Genomic DNA, 17,880 nt, shown 5'->3' with positions numbered 1-17,880 from the left:
GATCCCAGCAAGCACACTGAGCGCCTTTATTCTAAGCACACTGAGCACCTTTATGCTAGGCCCTGTATGTGTGTGCGTGTATTCTTTATTAATACTCCATATTTATCTGCGGATAACACACAATTGTGGCGCCTTTCTCTTCCCTGCTTAATTCCTTCTATAGAGTTCATGCAGAAATCGCACTATACCTGCGCTCCATTTTGGGACCTCAGAAGTACAAACAACTGACAAGTGTACTTGGGATATGTTAGTTTAATGTCGTTTCTACAGAAGCACTAATGTTTTGTTAAAAAAAAAATATAATAATAAATTAATGAATTTAAAAAAATAAATAAATTGTACTTTGGAAATCCCAAAGCATAAAGTTGGATTTGTGTAAAGCTGAAGTCAGCAGTAAATCTGCCGATTAGTTGAACAACTGGATTACAGAGATGTGCGGATAAGCTGCGAGGACTGCTGTATTTACTAAACATACAGAAGACATACGAAGGACAGGTCAGGGGCACTATGCAAAGATCTTAAAAAATCCTCCACTGAGACAGTTTTTTAATTTCTCATAAAGGGGACATTAAAAGGGACAATCAACTCCCAAAACTTGAGCATGCAATTTAAAGCAACTTTCTAATTTACTCCTATTATCAATTTTCCTTTGTTCTCTTTGCATCTTTATTTGAATGTAAGCTTAGGAGCCGGCCCAGTTTTGGTTCAGAACCTGGGTAGCGTTTGCTGATTGGTGGCTACATTTAGACACCAATCAGAAAGTGCTACCCAGGCGCTGAACCAAAAATGCTTACAGTCTTGCTTTTCAAATAAAAATAACAAGAGAACGAAGAAAAACTGATACTAGGAGTAAATTAGAAAGTTGCTTAAAATGGCATGCTCTATCTGAATCATATAAGTTTAAATTTTGACTAGACTATTCCTTTAAGATAATAACATTTCCTTTAAGATAATAAAAAAATCCCTCAAGCGTGCGTGCGTGTGTGTGTGCGCGCGTGTATATAAATAAATAAACCGGTCACTTTATTAGTTACACCTTGCTAGTACTGGGTTTTACCCCCTTTTGCCTTCAGAACTGCCTAAATTCTTGGTGGCATTGATTCAACAAGGTGAAGTCAGAGCTTTAGGTCCCTATTGACATGATAGCATCACGCAGTTGCTGCAGATTTGTTGGCTGCACATCCGTGATGCGAATCTCCCGTTTCACCACATCCTAAAGGTGCTCTATTGTATTGAGATCTGGTGACTGTGGAGGCCATTGGAGTACAGTGAACTCATTGTCATATTCAAGAAACCAGTTTGAGATGATTTGAGCTTTGTGACATGGTGCATTATCCTGCTGGAAGTAGCCATTAGAAGATGGGTACACTGTAGTCATAAAGGGATGGACATGGTCAGCAACAATACTCAGGTAGGCCGTGGTGTTTAAACAATGCTCAACTCTCTTGGTGTCCTTTATTGAAAAAGCAGTGCACTACTGGGAGCTAGCTAAACACCAATATATGAGCAACCACCAATCAGCAGCTCCTTAGCCTACCTAAGTATCACTTTCAACAAAGGATAGCAACAGAACAAAACAAATTAGATAATATAAGGAAATAGGAAAGTTGTTTAAAATGACATGCTCTATCTGAATCATGCATTTAGGTTTGTATGCTCCTTTAACAAAATGCCAGTGGGGTGTTTTTTTTCTACTCTATTAAAAAGTCTGGATTGGCTCCATTAAATAAGGCAAGTGGTGGAAAGGGTTTGGCGTTTTAAAGGTACATTAAACACTAAATATATACTATATAGAATGATGCATTCACATAAAAGATTAGTCTGAGAATAACAAGCAGATTTTTTAAAGTTTCATTAGCTGTTTAAATAGTGACAAAATAAGTCTAAAGTTTTAGTGTCTATAAAGCAGTGGGAGCTGCCATGTTGTAACTTAGGTTACCTTCTCTGCTGTGGCCAATTAGGGACAGTTATAAATAGGTCACTGAAATGTGCAGCCAATGGCGGAGTATAATATAACAGTGTTCTGCACTTCGACTTCTAAAAGGAGCTGAAAAGCTCACAATTTCAGAATGGAATTACAGAAAAAGGGGACAAAATAAATAAGTATATTGCAGCTTTTTTATGTGTGTATGTGTGTATGTATATATATATCTCAAAGTGTTTAATGTCCCTTTAAAAAACAATTACCACAAACAAGGTGTTAACTCATTCAGAACATTTTCACACTTAGCCAGTATATAACAAAGGTGTTATGTCCCTTTACTGCTGGCAAAATATGAAAAAAAAAAAAATGTCTGGTACTCACAGTTAACAGGATGGCCAGAAATATGGTGCACGTGTTTCCCATCATATCTAGAATGGATGATTACCTTGGGTGGCCTAGAAAACAAAATATATGTAATTCAGAAACAAGATTCCTACCCAGTGACTGACATGCATTTTAGACAATGTGACAAAACATATTCTTCTGATAGGTGGGGACAGATTTAGTATTTACTTAAAGAAAATGACACTATTTTCACAACATTGTCACTTGGTGTTTTGCCAGTGACAGCTTCTCAATTCACCCCACCCCTGTAGGTATCATATTGCAGTCTTGTGCATCTAAATATATCTCCACTGCAGCTCCGAGCCACCCTCACTCAATCCAATACAGCGTCATTTGTTCATGATGATGAATTTTTATTAAATCAATGTCGGATATACACATTGATAGTTTCTATTTTTAAAGTTCCCTGTCAGAAGCTTGTAATCCCTGCTGCGCTAAATTTATTTCAGAATATTAAAACCTCATGAAATATGAAGTCAAATCTACCAAAGCTCATGAATTTGCTTTTAATAGAAATCTGCCACCATGTTTAAATGTATACCGTGTATTTTAAAGAGACACTCATTTCTAGATTCTGAGAACCATTATTGATAAGAAGAAAAAAAGAAGAAAAAAAAAGACACTTTCCAGTTTGCCCTTTCTCTCTCTTTTAAATTGTACCCTGAACAGTGAGCATTTTATTTTGACATCCATGTAAGTAAAGGGACGGTCAACTCCTCCAAAACTGATATTGTTTAAAAAGATAGATAATCCCTTTATTAGCCATTCCCCAGTTTTGCATAACCAAAATGGTTATATTAATACACTTTTTACCTCTGTGATTACCTTGTATTTAAGCCTCTTCTGACAGTCCCCATGATCACATGATTTTTTATTTATTATCTATAGACTTGCATTTTAGCTAATCAGTGCTGTGTTGACTCTTAAATAACTCAACCGGCATGAGCACAATGCTATCTATATGGCCCACATGAACTAGCAGTCTCCAATTGTGAAAAGCATGTGATAAGAGGCTGTCTGTAGTGGCTAAGAAACAGGCAGACATTTAGAGGTTTAAATGTTATAAAGTATAATAATATAACAATGTTGGTTGTACAAAGCTGGGGAATGGGTAATAAAGGGGTTATCTATCTTTTTAAACCATAACAATTTTGGTGTCGACTGTCCCTTTAATACACAAAAATGCAGTTTTGTCGTTATTAAGGCTATGTATAGAGAGACTATGAGGGATATTTATCAAGCTGTCAAACGCAAATAAGCCGGAATTCCGCAGTGTAATTGTGGCGAACCTGATTTGACCCATTTATCAAACCCTACAGACCGGCAAAAGTTGAAATTTGTGACGTAACACATTATACGCCAGTCTCAGACCGACACAGGTCGGTGCTTACGTCATTACAGATGTTCCGAATACAAATTCGGCACTATCTGACAACTTTTGCAAGTTATCAAATTTCTAACAGGTTCGCTCGCAGCTATTCCGGCAAAGCGTACCTGCTTTTCAATCCGCCACCCTGGAGACCGCGGATGCCATAGGAATCAATGGGAGTCTGAAAGCAGCGAAAGCTCATGTTCGATGCTGCCCGATATCCCATTGATTCATATGGCAGAATAAAAGTTACGGTTACACCTAACACCCTAACATAAGCCCTGAGTCTAAACACCCCTAATCTGCCGCCCCGACAACGCCGCCACCTACATAATATTATTAACCCCTATCCCGCCGCTCCCCGAAACAGCCGCAACTAAATAAAGTTATTAACCCCTATCCCGCCGCTCCCCGACACTGCCGCAACTAAATAAATGTATTAACCCCTAAACCCCTGGCCTCCCACATCACTACCACTTACTAAACCTATTAACCCCTAAACCGCCAACCCCCCACATCGCCATAAACTAAATTAAGCTATTAACCCCTAACTTTACATTAAATATTAACTCATCCCTATCTTATAATAAATTTAAACTTACCTTTAGAATTAAAATAAACTATATTAAACTACTAATTAACCTACCCTAACTATTATACTAAAATTACATTAAACTAACAATTAAATTAACTATATTACATATTTAAAAACCTAACCCTACTCAAGTTATTTAAATCTACTATAAAGAATTACTAAGTTACAAAAAAAAAACAACAACAACTAAGTTACACAAAATAAAAAACACTAAATTACACAAAATAAAAAATAAATGATCAAATATTTAAACTAATTAACCTAATCTATTGGCCCTATCAAAATAAAAAAAACCTCTAAAATAAAAAAAAACCCTAGCCTACAATAAACTACCAATGGCCCTTAAAAGGGCCTTTTGCGGGGCATTGCCCCAAAGAAATCAGCTCTTTTACCTGTAAAATAAAATACAAACACCCCCCCCCCCAACACAACCAACCCCCCAAATAAAAACCTATCTAAAAAACCTAAACTCCCCATTGCCCTGAAAAGAGCATTTGTATGGGCATTGCCCTTAAAAGGGCATTTAGCTCTTTTTTTCAGCCCAAAGTCCCTAACCTAAAAATAAAAACCACCCAATAAACCCTTAAAAAAACAAACTAACACTAACCCCCGAAGATCCAAAGTTTTAATTGTGTAACTTAGTGTTTTTTATGTTGTGTAACTTACGGTAGTTGTTATTTTTTTGTAATTCTTTATAGTAGATTTAAATAACTTGAGTAGGGTTAGGTTTTTTAAATATGTAATATAGTTAATTTAATTGTTAGTTTAAAGTAATTTTAGTATAATAGTTAGGGTAGGTTAATTAATAGTTTAATATAGTTTATTTTAATTCTACAGGTAAGTTTAAATTATAAGATCGGGATGAGTTAATATTTAATGTAAAGTTACCAGGTTGTTAGGTTTAGGGGTTAATAGCTTAATTTAGTTTATGGCGATGTGGGGGGGCTGGCGGTTTAGAGGTTAATAGGTTTAGTAAGTGGCAGTGATGTGGGAGGCCAGGGGTTTAGGGGTTAATACATTTATTTAATTGCGGAGGGGTCCGGGAGCCGGGGGGATAGGGGTTAAAAACTTTATTTAGTTGCGGCGGGGTCCGGGAGCTGCAGGATAGGGGTTAAACATTTTAGTATAGTGGCTGCGTTTAGTGACAGGGTATAAATAAAGTTGGGAAAAAGCCGAATAGCAGCGAGATCGACGACTGTTAGTTAACAGTCCGCTGCTCATCACCCCGTACTTGGTACGCAGCTTTTGGACAGCTTTTTTTTTTATAAATAATGAGATCGTATGCAGGTCCGCGGCCACGATGTTAGGCGAGCGTATTGGTGCCATTGAATGCAGCATAGTTGACGGCTTGATAGATAGGCCTCTATAGGCGAAGTGATTGCTAATAAAAAGATTTACTAACTAATATGTATCTGGTACAAAATGCAGAAAAATGTACATTCATTTATTTTTCCCTCAAGAATTTGTACAAATTTAAATAACCCAGCACCCAGCATGCCCCACGAAGCTTCAGACAAGGTCACTTCTGTTCCATTCACTAGAGACACCTTCAAAATAGCAGCTTCGAGATACATTGAGCTAAAAATCGCAAGTCTCTATATTTAGACGTAATGACTCAGGTTTTTCTGCTGCATCATGAACTAAGAGAGCGAGTCTGGGCAGAGTCTCAGAGCTCAGAGTCACCTGGGTACCTGAAACTCTCAGACCCACCTTTCCAGTTGAGTTGGCACTTAGCTGGTGGTAACAGGAATAAGAAATTACAGCTCTTCCTGAAGCCAAGCACGAGGCTCAGCAGGAAGCTTAACATGAATGAGTACAAAAGGCTTACACATCAGTGAATGAGAGGCGTACAGCAGAAAACCCATAAATTGCAATATCCTCGTACAGCACGTGGTTAGTTTAAGGCAAGGCACAGACTATAAGGGTTTACCTGCAGGGTCTATGTTAGGACTTTAAAAACACAACAATCACCACAACACATAAAGGGACAGTTTACTCAAAAACATTCTCCCCTATGATCCACTTTACCTGCTGGAGTTTATTAAATTGATTAGAAGTATTTCCTTTACCCTTATATTGGCATTTGAAATAGGCGATTTATCCTGTGGCATATCCCACCTATCCTGAAATTTTGTGGCCTCAGGTCCAAGAGAGAGATGGATAGATAGATAGATATAGTCATTGGATATGTACCCGGTCCGGTCTTGGAGTGCAGTCTCCTTCCGTGTCTTGTATTTTTCTGGGTGATTACATATACCTGTGCACTCCTCCCTTGTTCCCAGTTTGTTTGGCTTTGTAAGCGCGTATTGTGTGGCTGTGTTAGGGACTCAGGCAGTGGAAAGGACCTTGACGAGGTGCCTGAGCTTTTCCCATTTGGCCAGATGTGGTAACTAACCTTTCCAGTTGTGTTTTTAAATCTTAGCTGTGAGCTAGCTGGTGAGTGCTGGGTATCTATGTGTTATATTATTATTTGTTTGTAATCCCCCATGGTTTCTTGCACCCATTCCGGACTGGGGTTAACTGCTTGTGACTCTGGTGACAGCACAGCTTTTTTGGGAGTGCTATTTAAGCACCCAGGGCCGGGATGTTGCAGAGTCATTGGATATGTACCCGGTCCGGTCTTGGAGTGCAGTCTCCTTCCGTGTCTTTTTATTTATATATATATATATATATATATATATATATATATATATATATATATATATATATATATATATATATATATATATATATATATATATATATATATATATATATATATATATATATATATATAAGATAAAGAAGCAAGTATATGTACACAATGTGATAAAGTAATGAGATCTGATTATACCTACAGGCTCAACCCATTTTTATTAGGTTGTGACTTCAAAACACAAAACCAGCTAATTTATATACACACAAATAAACCCTAAAAAAGCAAATCTCATACATTCTATACTCTGCAGCTGGTAAAAAAAATTGGAAACGCATTAAGGGAAAAACTATTTTGCAGTATACTGTCCCTTTAAACATGTATCTTGTGTTTCAATATTTGCAGTGGCTTCTAATTGTTGTTGTTTTGGATTTTTAAGCTGCCAAAAAAGGAAAACGTTGGTGGATGGATGGAGATATATATATATATATATATATATATATATATATATATATATATATATATATATATATATATATATATATATATATATACACACAGATGGCCCTCGTTTTACAACGGTTCAATTTACACCGTTTCAGAATAACAACCTTTTTCCCCAGTCATGTGACTGCTATTGAAAAGCAGTGCATTTATTAAAATAGCCAGTAGGTGGAGCTGTCTGCTTGTGTTGCAGCAAAGCCAAGCAAGCTGAAATTAATCAGTTTAACCAGACCTGAGCTATCGAGCAGATTTCAAAGGAACAAGATCTTCCTGTCTATAAATCAGTCCAGATTGTTATGCATAGAAAGAACTGTTTGCAGAAAAATGAAAGTGAAGTCTGTGTTGTGTGATTATTTTATTAGGTTTATAATGCTGTTTAGCAAATGTTTTTGTTCATTTTACTTAGTTTAATTATATATTCTGTGTTGTGTGATTACTTTATTAGGTTTATAATGCTGTTTAGCATTTAAAGTCTTCATTTCAAAGCTTTAAAAGTAATGTATTGGGTGTTACTTATGACAATTTTGAGAGGGGCCTGGAACCTATCTCCCTCACTTCCCATTAACTTACATTATAAACTGGGTTTCAATTTACAACGGTTTAAATTTACAACCATTCCTTCTGGAACCTAACCCCGGTGTAAACTGAGGGCTACCTGTATATTATATATATATATATATATATATATATATATATATATATATATATATATATATATATATATACACACACACAATACGTAAAAACTGAAATGTACCTCAATGCTAATTTTAATTATTTTTTTAAATACTACTTCTCTGAATGTTTTAGATTTTTTATAAATATGCTGTGTACATTAACAACCACACATAATATAGCTGACTCCTATGGATGCAGAATACATAGGGGTGTGTGAAGGATATGCATATCAGGAGGAAGAGGATATCATACAATGATGTCATATTACTTGTCCTAATAATAACAACAACAAGAACTATCATTTTATTCTATCCCGGCTGGCGGAAATCCTGCTCCTGCCCCAGGCCTGCCAGTGAAACCCCTGAGCCTGGCATTTCTATACAATGCAGGATATATTTACAGCTTCCTGTTGACTTGGATGATCTGTACCCTTACTGTAAGTCTGGAAAGAACAAGGAAAGTTTCACAAACTACCTGTACCAAGATCATAGGAATTAGAGAAATACAGGGGGTAATGAACTAGAATAATACTTAAAGGATATTAAAATTAGACTACTTAAATGGATAGGAAACCTCCCCCCCACAAAAAATAAATAAAAAAAGGATTTGGATGGAACATACAATTTTAAATAACTTTCCAATTGACTTCTATTAAAACATTTGCTTCATTCTTTTGTTATCTTTTGCTGAAGAAACAGCAGCTAGGATGAACACATCTAGTTAGCCAATCACAAGAGACAAATGTCTGCTGGCACCAATCAGCAACTAGTTCCCACTAGTGTAGGTTATGTACGTATTCTTTTTAAACAAGGGATACCAAAAGAATAAACACATTTGAAAATAGAAGTGAATTTAAAAATGCTCTATCTGAATCATACACGTTTAATGTTGACTTTCCTATCCCTGTTTTAAGAAAATATTATTATTAGTTTTTATTATATTTATAAATAATAATCCACATGCTATATTCCACAACCCCCCCCCCCAAAAAACACAGAACTGTAGGAGAGTTTGTGTTCAACATGAAAATTTAGCGCCCCCCCCCCCCCTTACTCTAAGGGGCTCACAAGATGAAGAACTAAAACTGAAGGCTTCTTCTATAATTAAGCACCTAGCTCGGTACAGTGCATCTATTCTGCAAATCTTGGCACATTTCCTGATGACCTGCTCTGGCACAACAACTCCAACAGGTCTCTAAGCTGCTTAATATTTTATGATATAGAGCTGGATACATTTGTTAGCTCAACAAAAACATTTTGAAAACAAAAAGTAACAAATATGTAATATATTCATTATGTCAGCTAATAAAGTTAACTAAGTTTATATTTAGAAAAATGAGTGTCAGGGCTTTTAAATCCTAAAAACACAGTTTCAGCCTATTTGGGGGCAAGGTAAAAAGTATACACCTTTCCCCTTTAAAGGGATTATACATTTATAAGTAATTACCTTCTCTATCTGAATCATGAATGTTTAAGTTTGACTTTACTGTCCATTAAATTGAGCTTATTCCTTAAAGGGACAGTGTACACAAAAACAAATATGGACTATTTCAATAAAGCTATAGATATAGATAAACTTTACAATTTATACGCATTACCTATTTTGCAGCAAATTCTCCTAAAGAGGATTTAAGTAATGATTTAAAAGGGGGGATAAAATACACACAACCGCTAAAGTTGTTTTATTGCAAAAGATCTTCATACAAAAAATAGTTAAAAAAAGTAGAAGTTATTACCAACATTTGCAGATTTGTTTCAGAGAAACCCAGGAACACACTTAGGTCAAACAAACTCATCTCCTTTGTTGTGGCCAGTTGTGATATGAGCTCCTGCACTGTTCAACACATTAACTGAAGGGAGTTGTACTTACTTAAAAGGGCATGAAAATGCAAAATGAAAATGCTCATAAATATGCAAGCAGCAGTGTAGTCTTAAAATGATCTGTGTGTAACTCCTGTAAAGGGATTAAACACACAGTTAAAAATTAGCTACAGAGCAGCAACGCACTAGCCAATTAGAAGAGGCATATGCATGTACCCACCAATCACCAGCTAGTTCCCAGTAGTACTTTGCTGCTCCCGAGCCTACCTTAGTGTGCTTTTCAACAAATGATACAAAAAGAACAAAGTAAATGGATAACAGATGTAAAATTAAAAGGTTTCTTAAAAACTTACATGCTCTGGCTGAATCATAATTTTAAATGTATACTTTACTATCCCTTTAAAGGGCCATTATACACTCATTTTTTCTTTGCATAAATGTTTTGTAGATGATCTATTTATAAAGCACATAAAGTTTTTTGTTTTTTTAAATGTATAATTTTGCTTATTTTTAGAACATTGCTCTGATTTTCAGACTCCTAACCAAGGCCCAAAGTTTTATTTGAATACCGTCAGCTACCTTCTCCAGCTTGCTCCTGTTTGTGTAAAGTGTCTTTTCATATGCAAAAGGAGGGGGGGGGAGTGTCTTATTTCCAACTTGCAGTGGGCTTTCCAACTGCCTTTTCAACAGAGCTAAACTGAAAGCTTCTAAGTACGTTTTTAAACCATTTTATACTGGATTTTTATATCAGTATCTGTGCATCTTATTCTTTACAGTAGTGTCTATTGCATGCAGTTATATGAAAATGAGTGTATACTGTCCCTTTAAGTATGCACTCCTGTCTCTATGGGGCTTATCCTGCAATTTACCTTTGCAAATGTACACTGCTTTGATTATGATGCTTAACATTTTAAAGGGATATTAAATGCCTTATAAACATAGACCAAAAATAGTGAACAGGTATATAGGAAACCGTTTGCTTTGCAATGTGTTGCTATATACAGTGGAAGCCAATAAATTACAGCCACGGACATTTACAGGACCAAATATATAATATATAGCAGCGTTCCACTGATGAGCTTAAGCGATGCTAGATCTCATCTACCCGATAAAATGTATTACATAAAACATTGGCACCAAGAAGTAACCAACAAGGTCACACAGTTCCTATAATATAATGATGGTGAATCACAGGATGTAAAATTTGTTTTACAATATCCTACAAGGGAGTTTACTTTCTTCAAGTTTAACACCTGATGAGTGTTTTACAACACTGGTTCCTAAACTATTAATCAAACCACTAATAGGTCAGCAAAACATACTAGCACATAAGTGGCTCAATCAAAACCACTTGTAATGCACCAAAAATACTCAATAATAATGGATAGGCTGCTCATTAACAAACTATAAGCTAGAGCTAATTATGACCCAATGAGTGTCTAACTAGAATCTTGTTTTTCAAAAGCAGAATAGGATTCAAAGTCAGTTATGTTACTTTGACGTTAAACTTGCTTAGTACTTAAGTAATTCTGACTAAATATACCAGCCTTTGTATCTACATCTTATTATCAAAATAACAAGAGTATTGCATTGAGCAATGATACTTTTTTTATTGGACTAACTATACATTTATAAGATGACAAGCTTTCGGAAGAGTTCCTTCCTTTATCAAGTCTGAAGCAATACATCTTATTATCATAACAATAGTAGAAGGATTAAGGGGAAAAGTTATGCAGCTATATTTGCCTAAGAGGCACTGGAGAACTTTGTCTATTGAGAAATCTCTACATAAAAGAACTATATTTAATTATTAGTATTAACAGTATTATTTCCGCCAGTTTTAGATTGAGGAAGGGAACCAGACAAGAGTGTCTGCTCTCCCCCTTTATTCAATAAATAAGTGAAACCATTGGCAGTTTTATTAATGGAAGAAATGGAAGGAATCGTAATTGATAAGGAAGAGATTAAAATAGTCCTAGTAGCTGATGATTATTTTAAACTTATTGTTCCAAAAATTCTTAACAATAGAAGTTTTTTAGTTTTCATATGGTGATGGCAATTTACTTGCTTTTTAGTTAAATTGATAGTATGAACACTTAAGTTATGTTAGCATTATATAATGTTAATGTGATTGTCAATGTCATAGCAATGAGTTTTTTTCTTTATGTTTATATAAAAATGATGAGCCACAAAACAAAATACGTTTTTAGGTCCTTTTCAGGGTACAGAATGAATAAGTCCAAAATGAGAGATATTTAGGCTATACAGGGTACAAGAATAGGGATTCGGTGGTAGGTCATGCATTTCAATGTGGTACTAAATGGTTAAAATACTGGTATTAAACTTTCAAAACATGTTAAATTGATGGTACCCTGTGTGTTCCTGGACTCAAAACGATGCAATATGACAATTTCAAAGACGTATTTAGTAAGCAGATCTCTTGCAATGGTTGATGTATACTTTCCATATAAAAAAGTCCTTATGACCCAGATAGAGACAGTACCTTGTCAACAGGTAACACAAAATAACCCACTGAGTTTAAAGAAAGTATAGGGAGCAAAAACAAATACTGAGGAACTTTCACCTGTAATGTATTCTACCCTCTCTCTGCCTGGCAATACTAGACACAAGGCCAAAGACAACAGCAGATATGAAGTGTTGGAGTCCAGGTTTTCATTATAGCTAAACTAGAGAACAGATGAAGCAATCAGCTGATCAGTTACCAACCTGCTCTCAACCATCAGCTGATTATTTCCACTGTGCCCTAGCTCAGCTATAATGAATACCTGGCCTGTTGGGGGTACCCGAGGACCGCGGTTGAGAAACACTGCTCTAGACGACTGGTTTTCAAACCTGTCCTCAAGACTCCCTAACAGGCCAGATTTTGAGGATGATATCTGAAATAGTAAGGTAATCCTGATAATCTGACCTGTTAGAGAGGTCTGAGGACAGGTTTGAAAGCCAGTGGTCTAGAGCAGTGTCTCTCAACTCAGCCCTCAGGACCAGATTATCATATCTGAACTAGAGCACAGGTGAAATAATCAGATGTTGGGTGACAACAGGTTAGTAACCATGGTTACTGATCAGCTGATTATTTCACTTATGCTCTAGTACAGGGATCATAAAAATCTTGCCCGTTAGCGGTCTAGAGTACTGGAGTTTAGCAACACTGGTCTAGGAAACATGGAACAAACGCAATTTTAACATAAAAGATAGAAGCACTTGGAAGAAGGATACAGGTGACCATTCAGCAAGTTACAATGTAACAAAGGCTTATTGTAATTATCCGAAACAAAGTCTATGGTTTGAACAAAGAACGGTTTCATGAATAATACAGGGGTGGTGAGCTCACTGCACCCTCCTGCTTGAGAGATCAGGTGTCCTGCTCCCCTCACAATAGGATACGAGCAGAGATCTCTTATAAAGCAGCAATAAAGGCCCAGAACAACTGATCAGTAACCTTCTCACAAGTCACAATTGGAATGAAATGCATTCTTATAGTGATGCTAATGTACTGCCCCAAGCTATTCTGCTGCACCACATTTTCTCAGCTCCAAACAACAGTCACAAAAAGGGCAAGAGATCTGCTGGAAGATTAGAATTAGTTAGGACAGAGACATTCCTGTAGTTGCACAGATAGGCTTACAGAATACGGATCCTTCAGAGATAAACTGTACTGTTAGCTCACAGCAGTCGGTTACCAGTAATTCATTAGAATGTGTGCCTGTTCTATGTGCTTATTAACACTATAAAAACTGATGCAATCTAAAGCACTGTGTATACTATTATGCAAAGTATACACTGTTCTGCACTAGACCTGCAACCCTGTCCTCTCTGGTGGCAAATTTCAATCTCGCCGGTCTCGTCCAACCAGAGAGATTGACAGGTCCTGCCCGCGTGTGATTGGCTGTGCGTTCTTGTGCAATGCCGAATTACGGCAGCGAAATTCTGCCCTCCAGAGGCGAGCTGCGGCGGACAGGGGCGCGTATGTATCATCACCGCTTGATAAATCAACCCCAAAGTATTCTCTAGCATAGAGTGTAAGAGACCTGTTAGAGAGGTGATAAATATTGGACTATTTGTAATTTACAATACACATTTTCTGCTGTCAATTAAATAGGGAGTTTTATGATGTATTACATTTTTTTTTTTAACTGGATGTTGTTGTTTATATAAATCCCTGTCATATATAGATAAATATCTAGATTGCACAGGGGTCTAATTTTGCAGAAATTAAAGGGAAATGAAAGCCAACATTTTTCTTTCATGATTTACATACAGCATGCAATTTTAAACAACTTTCCGTTTTAATTGTATTATTTAATTTAGTTCTCTTGGTATCCTTTGTTAAAATGCATACCCAAGTAGACCCAGGAGCGGGGAGCTAGCTGTTGATTGGTGGCTGCAAATATATGTCAGGTGGAAACGCCACTTAACAGCAAAACCGTGTTCTGTCGTGGGCTGCTTAAACAGCTCAGTGCGGCAAACTCTTGAAACAAATAAAGGAGCTTTCAGCATATAGTATTATATACTTCATGACTGAAAGTCCCCATTATTTGTTCCAATAGTCAATCCTAGCGTTTCACAAACACTAGAATTTACTATCACTTTAAAGATAAATAAAAAATGTAATACATTTATTTAGAAGCATAGTATTGAGGTTATGCCCCGCCTCCCTGTAGTCATGGGTGCTGCCATGTTGAAATCTAACTATCACTACATTCCAGTGCTGATGTGTTTGCACATGTGCAGTAACTCTACATCAGATACCTGCAGTGTAACTTAGATTCCAGAATGGCAGCACCAGTGATTAGAGGGAGGTGCATGAAAAGGTATTTAGTGTCCCTTTATAAGCACAAACAGTAACAGTTTGTGGCTTAAAATTACATTTTAAAGTAAAAAAAGTTCTTAAGAGCCCTTGGTACAGTACATTAATTTTTGTGTTCCCAAGTTTCCCCTTTGCAGTCAATATATTCTGTGATTAGAGACACAAGCAGTAAACAAATCCTCTTTATCTCTGTGCTACAGATGCATCTAAAGAAACGTCAATGCTTACGTAAGACCTCAAGAAACGAAATGCTTACGTAAGACCTCAAGAAACGAAATGCTTACGTAAGACCTCAAGCAGGATCTGGCAGAGCCAGATACAATATATATATATATATATATATATATATATATATATTTATATATATTGCAGTACAGTATAATGTACAGTTAGGTTATTTGTTAGCAATAAGCAGAATGAGGCCAGTAACAGCCCAGATACATCAGAAATATATATTTTTAAATAATTATATATATATATATATATATATATATATATATATATATATTTTGTGTCTATTTCCTGAGCTCACACCGTATATTTGGTGGTCAAGTAAATAGCCCCAGCTGACCATAAACAGTAAGTGATGCAGCATTACCTACTTAGTCGCTTTGCTATCCTGCATGAAAATGTTATTTAAATGTAACACAACTTATACAATATACATTAATTTGCTGTAATTTATGTGCAAAACGGCTTGTCCCATTCTTCTTAGGAAAGGCCAACAAGCAAAATTCCCTAGGTTTTCTTCAAAGTGATGCAGATCATCTAAACAAGCTACATACTACACAGTGATTGCTTGGAGATAGCAGTAAAATGATAGACATGTGCATTCTGAGGTTTTGGATGCCTTCGAATGTGGAAGAAGCCGGCTGCTCGCGACATTTTGATCTTTTCGGAGACAGATTTCTTCTGGTGAAAGTTTAACACACTAAGATATGTGTAAATCCAGATCTTTGTGTGTTGCACTCTCACAAGAATAAATTGTGTGCCAAATGCAGCAAGCGGCCGGCTTCTTCCGCATTTAAAACCTCAGAATGCACAAGTCTAGTAAATGACCACAGTTAAAGGAGAGAAGATCAGAATATCAGTGGTTTCGTGTGATTTTGCAAATCATTAGAAAGTGACAGTTGTAAATGAAGGTCTTTTGTAACAATATAAAATGCCCCTTTAATCAAGGTTTTGCTGACTCCTTACCCTTGGTAATGGCATAATAAAATTCACTGCTCTGCTCATGGCCAGACTAGTGGCAGATGGCACGTGCAGCTGCCTCTGATATCGGGCACTGCCTGGCACAGAATAAGTTTGGCTTGGGAAAGTCTTTAACAGAACATATGCCTGTCACAGATACTGGCTGCGGCAGACTGATAATGTGTAAGATACATAGGTACGAGCTCAGTACTGGCCTGGGCACTTCTGCACCAAATCAACAACACCAGGTATTCAGCTGCTGGGCAGGGATTGCAGAAAGAAACGTGTATGAATAAAATGACTAATGTATCTGCAAATAAGAACACTAGAGATATGGGGACACAAAACCCAAACACTTTCTTTCATGATTTAGATAGAACATACAATTTAAAAACAACTTTCCCATTTACTTTTGTTATCAAATGTGCTTCACTCTCTTGGTATCCTTTGCTGAAGGAGCAGCCTTTCCCTACTGGGAGCTATCTGAACACATCAGATTAGCCACTGACAAGAGGCATGTATAAGCAGCTTCCAATAATGCATTGCTGCTCCTGAACCATCATTTTCAACAAAGGCTACCAAGAGAACAAAGCAAATTAGAGAATAGAAGTAAATTAGAAACGTTTAAAAATGCATGCTCCATTTTAATTCTGAAAGACATTTTTTGGGTTTCATGTCCCTTTAATTAAAAGATCTGTTTTGTAGACAGGACAGCAGTCATCTTGATCCCAAATATTTAAAGGGACAGTCAAGTCCAAAATAAACTTTCATGATTCAGATGGGGCAAGTAATTTTAAACAACTTTCCAATTTACTTTTATCACCATTTTTGCTTTGTTCTCTTGGTATTCTTAGTTGAAAACTACACCTAGGTAGGCTCATATGCTAATTTCTTAAACCATGAAGGCCGCCTCTAATCTGAATGCATTTTGACAGTTTTTCACCACTAGAGGGCGTTAATTCATGTGTGCAATATGGATAACATTGAGCTCATGCACGTGAAGTTACCTAGGATTCAGCGCTGATTGGCTAAAATTAAAGTCTGTCAAAAGAACGGAAATAAGGGAGAAGTTTGCAGAGGCTTAGATACGAGATAATCACAGAGGTAAAAAGTATATTATTATAACTGTGTTGGTTAAGCAAAACTGGGGAATGAGTAATAAAGGGATTATCTATCTTTTTAAGCAATACAAATTCTGGTGTTGACTGTCCCTTTAATGCTCTCAAAGAAAGTATTAGGAGTATACCAGGTCACTGCCAGGCCTTCTATATCAGACAGGTCAATTACATTAGGAATTGTACAACCTGAACCAGCATTCATCTGATATGCTCCGTATTGAAAGCAGGAAGGATGCATTTTTTTAATGATCCTTTTTTAATTGACTTTTTTTTTTGCTATTGATGAAAACATCCTTTTGCCACTGCCTGTGAAGCTTTTTTTTTTCGTTCTGGGTTTATTCCATACAGTACAGCAACCTAGAAATGATTATAACGGAATAAGGAAAGGGCAGATGGGAGTCTAAAAAAATCTAAACTGTCTGGCGCTAGAATTACAATTTATTAAAAACAAATAAATAAATAAATATACAGTAGACATCAAAGACTTTCAAATATAACAGACTACAAATATCCCTGCTGAATAATATAACAAAGTACATTTTAATTATGGTAACAAATGGATTCTAAGAAGGCATAAGCATCTAATTTTATATTTCAATGTCGTTTAAAGTATTAACCACCCCTAGTCAGTGCTTTCTAATGCTAAAAACAAAAGTCTCAGGTAATAAGGATTCTTAAACTTTGATTTGCAAAAGGCACATTCCTCACAAATATCCTAGTACCCAACAGGGTTATAAAAAACCTCCTTCCCTTTGTGATTCAGAGATATGGATTTTCAGTGAAGTTAAAGGGATACTAAACCTAAACTGTTCC

General features: G+C 36.3%; 1 protein-coding gene across 4 annotated transcripts in view; it reads right to left on the bottom strand.

Annotated features, from left to right (window-relative positions):
- RELT (RELT TNF receptor) overlaps window positions 1–17,880 on the bottom strand; it is a 61,672-nt gene that overhangs the window by 34,678 nt on the left and 9,114 nt on the right. For 3 of the 4 annotated variants that reach the window (XM_053708728.1, XM_053708725.1, XM_053708727.1), the window contains exon 2: window positions 2,306–2,379. In XM_053708728.1, the coding sequence (XP_053564703.1) occupies window positions 2,306–2,350 (45 nt within the window). In that variant the 5' untranslated portion in view covers window positions 2,351–2,379. Of the gene's footprint in view, window positions 1–2,305; window positions 2,380–6,321; window positions 6,812–17,880 lie in introns of those variants that run through there. The other variant, XM_053708726.1, reaches the window with a different exon arrangement.

Source organism: Bombina bombina, chromosome 3 (assembly GCF_027579735.1).
Source record: "Bombina bombina isolate aBomBom1 chromosome 3, aBomBom1.pri, whole genome shotgun sequence".
Lineage (NCBI taxonomy): Eukaryota > Metazoa > Chordata > Amphibia > Anura > Bombinatoridae > Bombina > Bombina bombina.
The sequence above is the reverse complement of the archived record's forward strand: the minus strand, read 5'-3'. Positions and strand labels throughout refer to the sequence as shown.